This window comes from Pipra filicauda, unplaced genomic scaffold, assembly GCF_003945595.2.
Source record: "Pipra filicauda isolate LSUMZ 115617 unplaced genomic scaffold, ASM394559v2 scaffold317_size908105_pilon, whole genome shotgun sequence".
In the NCBI taxonomy this organism is placed as follows: Eukaryota; Metazoa; Chordata; class Aves; order Passeriformes; family Pipridae; genus Pipra; species Pipra filicauda.
In genome coordinates this window covers 81,757-90,834 of record NW_024104440.1, presented here as the reverse complement: position 1 = coordinate 90,834, position 9,078 = coordinate 81,757, and the positions used below count along the sequence as shown (strand labels likewise).

Below are 9,078 nucleotides of genomic sequence, written 5' to 3'. Positions count from 1 at the left end.
GCAGAAGCACCTCTTGTCCCAGGTTAGGCTACAGCCTTCAGAAGCCTAAATTTAAGCTTATGCTCAAATGAGTTTTGAACAATCCATTTTCCCTGGCCTGGATTCACAGTCTGTCATCATGAAGTACCACTTACAGCACTGATCAGAATCAGAGAACTCATCATTCAATTATGCTGTCACATAAAAACCATCTTCTGAGGATTTCCTTTTAAATAGATAAGGTTGGTGTGATTTTATAGCTAAGCACTTTGTTGATGTCTGAGATCGAAATTCAGCTGCTAGCTTCTCATGATAAGCAAGGAGTACCATTAAACTCACACTAATCTTAAAAGTGCTTTTGCACTTTGCCAGTCATTTGCACAATTACAAATGTCTGTCTATGTCCAAAGCACCCTAGAGTGCAAAGATGAGTACTGAACACAGTTTGCTCCAAGGAGTGCTACAAAACAGCAGAAAACTGAACAGATACTATATGTGTGATAAACATCTGTTACATATTCATTGTCTTTCCAAGTGGGAATGGAGGAAGCACATGTTTTATTTTACTAGCCACCATTAAGGAACTAACACAACATATGGCCCTAATTAAAGGAACAAATATTGACAGTAGCTGTTAAAAATTTAAAGGTAATGGACATTTACAAGAATATACTTAGAGGACACAGGGTGTGACTGACAGAAGGAAACTCCAAAAATAAGTACATTTAAAATAGCCACATTAGCAGACAAGGAGAGTGTGATGTGAATTTGCAACGATGGAAAACATTTTTTTCTAACAAAACAAATTACAGGCAAATCCTAATCTGATCATGAATTTCTCTGGCAGTGGTCTAGTCCCTGAAGAGAAACCAAAGAATCTCTATAATTAGTAACACTTAAAATTAACATTGCTGGAAACTATGCTGGGGGTCAGAGTGGCTCCAGCAGAACCAGATGATTGTGACAGTGGCTACAACTGACCCCAGAATTCTTCTGCAGATAATTCCCAGTGAATTCCATAAGCACATGTAATGTTTTAAAATGTTGAGTGCTTGTGAGATGAAAACATCAAAGCATGAGGGTATGCTTCAAATGATAGTATAAATCCAGAAAATTGTCAAATCTCTTTATATAAGTTATGAATATTGAGGAAGAATCTTACTGATAAACCTGCCATTCTTTTTCAAGGAAGAGAAAACTATCCCCTGTACTAGCATGTTGCATGTTCACAGTTTTACATTATTAGTGCACAGCTAAGGAGCAACAGCCAATAAATGAGAGAAAACTCTCACGTTTTCATCCCTAGCACAGCTGAAGAGCACATTACTCAGCTGCTTTAGCTGAACATGCCAGTGTTCTTCACCAGCTCCTGGCAAAGCATGAAGCAGGTTCTTTCTGCTCCCCAGCTGTGAGGATCTGAGGTCACTAAAGCCTTGCCCCTGTTCAGTATTAACTGGGGATGGATGAAGGGGGCAAAGCAAGAGAAGCTTTTAAGCAATTTTGAAGGATTAACAGCCTTCTGCTTTCTCCACAGCAGACTGAAAATTCCCCATACAAGCCTGCACAGAGCAAGCAGCCCATTTACAAAGATAAAAAACTGAAGCGAATGAACCTGCTTTGTTCTCTGCACCATTTACTAAATATGGGCTACAAAATCACCATTAAAAGCCTCTCAAAGGCAAAAATTTTTCAAATTATGACAAAAGAGATTGCTGGTCTTCTCTTCAGGCCTGTGCTATTACTGGATGGCTTTTACCAGTCAGCTCTGTCGTAATTGCATTCATGGTTTTTGTACAAAAGGCCATGACTCTTCTCACTGAAGTGGATTGGGACACTTACATGCAGGGAAGACTCCACCCATGGTTATGTAAGTAAAACAGGAATCTCAGTAGAGGTTCAAGTATCTAAATGGGACTTAGATGTCTTATTAAAGTCCTGGCCCAAAGGCTACCTCTGCATCTGCTCACTTGACAGAAGGTTGCTGCCATGGCCAATATTGGTTTGCCAGACAGTCCAGACCATTAGCTATCAACAGTGAAAATAACCCAGTGCCTGTGCTTGCTCTTCTACTACTTTCAAAAAAGATTCTGAACTTTTAAGGGTATGTTTAGTAGTATTTTATCATCTCTTCTGTGGTGGTTGATGCATAAAGACAGTAGAAAATTAAGCTGCACCACACTTAGTTCCAAAGCTTAAATAAACTACTAATTTTACATTAAACAATGACTTTTCTAAAATGTTCTTAACTCTCAGGTATTCCACGCCACTGGGCATTTTTGTTTAAATGAAACTGTAAAATGGTGTGCTTAGGGCAGTGTCTACAATGAATCAGCTGCTCTGTTAATGCTGCAAACTGGCTGGATAGGATTCAGGAGCAGTCCAGAGCTACCTGTCACCCTAGGAAGGTCTCCTGCCACACCAACATGTGTGAAAGGGGCTGTACAGCTTCCAAGTAAAAGATGGTTCATGTCTGGATGGCTTTGAGAGCAAGCAGAGGAGGTGAGGCATCCATCTGGTACTGGGTCATATTTAGCTTTTCAGTGGCTGAGAATGGAAAGAGACCGTGCACCTTGTCACATGCTTATGGTGGGCACTGCATTAATGGAAGGAAAAATTGTTTTTACTTCATAGAAAATTGTGTAATTCTGCTGGTTTGGGCTAGAATAGAGGGAGGGTTTTTTCACAGTAGCTAATGTGGGGCTACCTTTTGGATCTGCTCTGAAAGAAGGGTTGATAATACAGAGATGATTCTGTTACTGCTGAGCAGGGCTTACACAGAGACAAGGTCTTTTCTGCTCCTCACCCCACACCACCAGCGAGGAGGCTGGGGGTGCACAGGGAGGGGACACAGCTGGGATATTCCCAAGAGATATTCCAGACCATACGGCATCATGCTCAGCATATAAAGCTGGGGAAGAAGAAGAAAACGTGTTCAGAGTGATGGCATTTGTCTTCCCAAGTAACTGTTAGGTGTGATGGAGCCCTGCTTTCCTGGGATGGCTGAACACCTGTCTGCCCATGGCAAGTGGTGAATGAATTCCTTGCTTTGCTTTGCTGGCACATGCAGCATTTGATTTACCTATTAAACTGTCTTTATCTCAACCCATGTGTTTTCTTACTTAAAAGTGAGTGAAAAAGTAAACTCATCGAATTCTCTGCCTCATCCTGCTGATGGAGGGCTTGGCTGCTGACTGGGAGCGAAACCACAACAAGATAAACCAGCAACTATATTGTAAACCAGGTTTTTATATAAGTCGTGGCAACCTCTGAACTTGATCTTCTGTCACAGTCCATTCCCTTAAAACTCATTTTGTCAGAAACCTCTTAAGACTTTAGGTGAACCTCAAACAAGTTGGGATCTGTTTTACGAGCAACTATACCACATCAGAGAAGTTGCAATACTCCTTTTTTGCTCTAGTAAGGACCAACTTCAGCGGAAGGGTGACAAAACCCTGTATTGGGCAATTTCCTAATGCATTTTTGTAGTTACTGCCCCAACACAGCATGAATTACTAAATATAATGGGCATACTGGGAATGATCTTACTGGATGTTTGAGACAGACACACTCACTGAGCCAGGAAGGTTGGTGCTGCTGTCTGCTCAGAGCCCACAGAAGGAAGACTGGCTGGGGTCAGTTGGTGGCCAGCAGTGTTACCAAACACCACGGTGGTCTGGGGTGGCCTCTGTGGTAATGGCAGTCCTGCCCTGTTGCTGCCCGGAGAGCCAATAAGGGTCCTCTTGCAGGTTCACAGAGGTGCTGAGGGAGCTGAGTTCGTTTAGTCTTCAGAAGTGGAGGCTCAGGGAGGAGCCCATCTGCAGGAGGGTTGCAGTAAGGGGGGGGGTGGTTTCTTCTGCCGTGCCCCCATTGCGAGGAATAGAAGAAATTGCCTCAAGCTGAGGCAGGGGAGATTCAGATTAGATATTAGAAAAAAATGTTCACTCTTTGGGTGGTCAGGCACGGGAACAGGTTGCCCGGGGAGGCGGTGGAGTCACCATTCCTGGAGGTGTTCAAGAGGCATCTGCATCTGGCACTGGGTGATGTGCTTTAGGGGTCACAGTGGCAGTGCTGGGTTGACGGTTGGACTGGATGATCTTAAACGCCTCTTCCAACCTTAATGATTCCATGAGTCTATGATTCCAGGAGCCTGTGATTCCATGAGTCTATGATTCCAGGAGCCTGTGATTCCATGAGTCTGTGATTCCATGAATCTGTGACCCACGATGCTGTGACTCCTCAATCCCACGGCTCCAAGCCGGGCGGGGCGGGGCCGGGCGCTGTCACGGAGGGAGGGCCGGGCCGAGCGGGCCCCGCCGTCAGCTGTTGCTGCCCGGGCCGCGCTCGGCGCCGCCCGTTCCCCGGTAAAAGGCGGCGGCGCGGGCAGGGAAGGAAGGAGCTGCCGCGGCGAGGCCGGTGGGTGCGCGGGGGCCGTGCGGGACCGTGACTGCGGGGCGAGCGGAGGGGGCGGTGCGGGGGTAGGCTTGGCTTGGCTTGGCTTGGCTGGGCTGGACTGGGCTGGACTGGGCTGCGCTGGGCGCCGTGCGGGGCTCTGGCGAACCCGCCGGGGCGGGGGTCGGTGAGGCGGGCGGGGGCCGCCCGCGTTCCCCCCGCGGGGCCTGGGCCGCCCCTGCCCGCTCTTTGTGTCCGCGGGCGGGTCCCCGCCGCGCTCCGAGCGCCCCGCAGGCCCCGCGTGGGCCCCGGGGGCGGCTCGGGGCTCCCCCGGCCCGGCCGCCCGTGCTTGGCTTGGCCCCCGCGCCCCGGGCTCGGCCCCGGCGCTGTGCGGCCGCGCTGCAGTCACACGGCGATGCCTCACGGCTCGGCAGCGGCAGCTCGCGGTGGGCGCCGGGCTCCTCCCGGCCGGGGAGGCTCGTCCCTGCTCGCTCCGTGCGAGGAGCTGGCTATGTGCTGCAGTCTGGACTGACCCTTAGGTGGATAACCCTGGAGCTCATGGCAGCGCAAATTGTTCAGACTGAGTCCCGTTGCTCGCTCTGAGCATCTGCAGTGTACCGTGCCGGCTCGCGCTGTTCCTTTTCCCGACACGAATGCAGGTGTAGAGACATCTGCATCTGTTGGTAGATGCTGCTTTTGAATAGACCTAAAGAACTCTAAACCACTTGTGAAACTCTTGCCTTGATTAGCAGGTAGGTGAAGCAGTAAGGGATCTTTCCCTGACCGCCTGTAGCAAAAGCTGATAGTTAGACGCGATTATGTAATGGGAAAGCCAGGAGTGAAAGGGACTCGGGATGCGGAGCAGCTGGAGACCAATGTGATCCTTCTCCACAGGGGAGGAGCGAGGAGGAAGACTTGCCAGACAAGATCCAAAAGCAGTGTGACCTTTGCTTTTCTAATAAGGTGATTCTGAAACTGTGTAGACAGCTCCTACCCTGAGCTCCTGAGCTGCTTGTTGCAGGTACGTGATTAACTTCTGGGGCACTTGCTGTCTGAAGAGTTGAGCTGAGTATAACAAGTGCCTGACTGTCAGAAACCTATGGGTGCTGTCTAGTTGCTGTTAGATAGAGCCCATAGAAAAAAAAACCTCACACATTTGGAGAACTACTTTGAATGTAAATAGAAAAACGGCGGTTTTTTATCAGCAAACAAAGTTGGTATCTCAGCAGTTTTCTAATATATCAGAATTGCGCCACGGGATGTGTACGGCACGGTACTGCTGGTAACGGAATGTCGGAAGTGACTCTGTTATCGTGTCAGGACAGACCTTCCATTAGAGCTCCGTGTGGATGTGGCACTGACAGATACAAATCTGCAGTCTGACAGATGTTTTCCCAGCCATGCAATTGCCTCTGGAGCAAATGTGGTTTTAACACGAGAAGCCTGTTTCTAGTTCTACATTAACCGGCTGACTTGCCTGACAGGCAGTTACAGCACAAACCTACTCCACTTGCTGTGCTACTGAGGTCTGTCTGCTCTTGAAACTGTCATTGTGTCTGAGGAACATCTTAGACTGCTGCTCTCTCATCTCTCCATCTTACTGTCTTCTGTAAAATGCTAACTTCTGGTGTAAAGCTTTGAAAGTGAGTCTTGATTAAGTCTAAGGTACTACTACACTTCATGTGGGAACTGCTGTTCAGTCAACACTGTTAGGTATCTGTTTTTTTCTAGCAGTTTCTTGAATGCCACGTTCTTGGAATACTGTCTACAACTGATTAGCCACAGAAAAGACTTTTTTAGCTGCCTTCCCTGCTTTTTTTATTCCTCATCAGAAGTATAATAAGGGTTGGGAAAAGATGATTTGCACTGAAGGCACCTACTAAACAGCTCCCTGCTTCTAAAATAGCCTCTGGCCAAGCTCCAGCTTGTGCAAGGTAACTTGGCATTATCAGAAAGAGGTGGTATAAGCTGGAGTTAATGAAGAATAACAGTGATCCCACTTTTTTTATTTGGAAGTGGTGAAGTCTGAGCACTCCTATACTGTAAAGGCCTCACTCTCTGTGGCTGGATAGTGTGGGTGCTGTAAACACTTGTGTGCCAGTGGTAGAAGTACAGCTCAGATTTCCCCAGTGGGTTCTCCCCTTGTCTTCCCTTGGCAGTAAGGATGCTATTGTGATGAGTATGCAGCATTCCTCAAAAGCAATCTTACTGGCACATACAGGAGAAACCATTGTTCACTATTAGAAGTGTGTTGATTACAAGCTGTTGTTTTTCTGTCTCTTAACATGGAGGCTTTTTAACTAAGCAGCCTTTTTTTTTTTTAATTTTTTGAGCTGAAGGTCACTCTGGTAGTTTTATTCTCATTTCCTTTGCCCTGCCCCATTCAACTTACTTAAGGTGGAATACTGTAATAAAACAGCTCCCACCTCCTCACCTCTCCTCCCCAAAAAAATTAAAGCCCAAAGACTTAATATTTGCACCTTGAACATAACTGCTTGATGAGGACTTTGGTATATTTGGGTGAACTATAGCAGATCTGAAGCCTTTTCCTTTATATATAGCTTTGCCTTGAACAGTAGGAGTATTTCTTGTTAGAAACATGCCTGCAGGCATTACAATTAGTGAACTTAGCAGCACAATGCCTGGAATAATGAAAAACCTGGTTTAGAAACTAATGCCAGCCTTGCATTGCATTTGTCCCCTAACAGCCTTCTGCAATTTAAGCTGTGCCTGTTTGTCCTTTAGTTACAGCTTCTGAATTGGATAATAAAACTTCACAAGTGAAATTTCTGAGTAGAAGCTGGTTATTAAGCAAAAAGAGAAAAGAAGCAGTTATTTATGGAAAAATGGTTTCTAGCTGATGTTTTCACTGCTTGATTGGTATAAGAACTGAAACAGGCTATTTGGAGTTCACGGCAGTGAATCTGACTAATCTGGCTAATGAGTAAATATGCTTAGGTGCTTGTTTGGATAGCAAGTGTGCTGGGAAGGGACAGAGCACTACAAGTGCCACCAAATACACATGGCTGGTGTTGGCAATCCCTTTGAAGATGAGGAATTTACAGCTCATAATATCTCACAGTAAAAGTGATAAGGGAAGTCAGTGCCACTCTTGGTACGCTCACGGGTTTTAGCTCAGGTAGGCTTTAAGGAGAAAGTGAGTCCGAAAACTATTTATCTCCTCTGGATAAGTTTAAGGGGATTCTGCAGAGTGCAATGTTTCTCCTATCAAGAAGCAGACTATGGAGACAGCTTAATCTGGATTTCAGTCAGTTGCTGGTGGAAAGAGTAGCAAGGTTGGAGTTCTGTGTCTAGAAAACAACACAGAAACCAAAGGACTCTCTGGAAGTTCTTACCAGTGTAGTTACAACATGCAAATATTCTGTGCCAAGGATAGCACTAAAGCTGGAGGAGACCTTCAGTGACCTAAAGCCAGGAAGAGCAGTGTGAGCTATCAACAACACTGTAGCTTTCCAGCAATTCAGAGCTACTATTATGCCCTATTAGCTAGTTGTTTGTGCCATTGGAAATCCGTACAGATGCTTAATACATGACTTTATAAAGGGTGCTGACTCTAAAGTCCTTGAGTGGGAAAAGAAGGATATGCCTGCAGAGAAGGAACGATGTCTACACTTTATCTCATTGAGAAGTGAAATTCTTTGGGTTTTTAATCAAATAAAAAACAGTTGGAACTTTAAAGGTTAAAAACCTATGGGTTTGGCCAAGAAAGATCTTTAAGAGGAATCTGTAAGTTGCTGTGTTGCACTCAAATTTGGACTAAAAATTGGTCAGTAAGTATAAATCAGTCTCATGCATCCTGAACCGAGACTGCCTAAAGATCCTGGTGATACAGAGGATGGTGATGTGCAAAGTTTCATCATTTATATAGCTGATGCTGTCTATTCACTTGAAGACTGGCAGAGGGGTAGCATTTGCAATGCTAGTTTCCACTTCTAAAAGCTATTTTCTAGGTGACAGTAACTGTGCAACATAACATATGCTGCACCAAACTGCTGTAGAGAAACAGTAGGTTTGCTGCTAACAAAGGTGGAAGCTGCAGAAGAGACCTTAATGTGGCCGTGCATGCCTGCATGGGCAGCAAAGTAAACTCTCTTTTCTGCTGATGCTGTACTGTTTTGGCTTGATCAAACAGTGCTGCTGTTCAGACATGCCCCGAGGAAAATGAACTACATGAAAGTCACTCTTAATCACCCTCAGCTGATCACCCTGTGTTGAATAAGCATTGCAGAAGCAAGGTGATTATGACAAATCATACACCTCTCCGGCTGCAGTGGGCACAGCTCTGCTGAGGGGGTGTGGTGTGGTCAGTTTTGGTTTTATTATTTGGGCAAAATCGGGTCTGCAGAACTTGGTTGGTTGTGTCAGATACACTGCAAGCTATTGACTGCTGTAGTTTACAGGGCTGGAAATGTAACCAGAGTATGTGACACTGGACCCTAATGACATATGCTAAACTTGTCTGTAGTGGAGGTGTCCTTGCTGAAATGGTGATGCACATGGGTCTCTCATTCCATGAGACAGCAGGGAACAAACTTAGTCTCTAGCTTGAGCTCTCTTAGTAAAGGTACTGCACTGTAATTGCCTTGACTCATGTTGAAACACTGGTGAGGCTTCTAGTGCAGTGGGTAACACCATAAACTAATGGTTCTGGCTCAAGGTTGGGTAAGACTGGCTTTTCCTGAGGGGTTT

The 9,078-nt window shown here is 45.9% G+C and overlaps 2 protein-coding genes across 2 annotated transcripts in view; one reads left to right on the top strand and one right to left on the bottom strand.

Annotated features, from left to right (window-relative positions):
• Positions 1-4,093: 4,093 nt before the first annotated feature.
• LOC120323683 (proline-rich protein HaeIII subfamily 1-like) lies at positions 4,094-6,599 on the bottom strand. The gene is made up of 2 exons (XM_039383579.1): positions 6,578-6,599; positions 4,094-4,902 (listed from the first exon to the last, which is right to left on the bottom strand). Exons 1-2 carry the CDS (start codon positions 6,597-6,599, stop codon positions 4,094-4,096), a joined length of 831 nt encoding a protein of 276 aa, XP_039239513.1.
• Positions 4,245-9,078, top strand: part of SNN (stannin) — an 8,631-nt gene continuing 3,797 nt past the window's right edge. The window contains exons 1-2 of the mRNA XM_027711202.2: positions 4,245-4,392; positions 5,263-5,389. The gene's annotated coding sequence lies outside the window, so the exon portion shown is untranslated. The remainder of the gene's footprint in view (positions 4,393-5,262; positions 5,390-9,078) is intronic.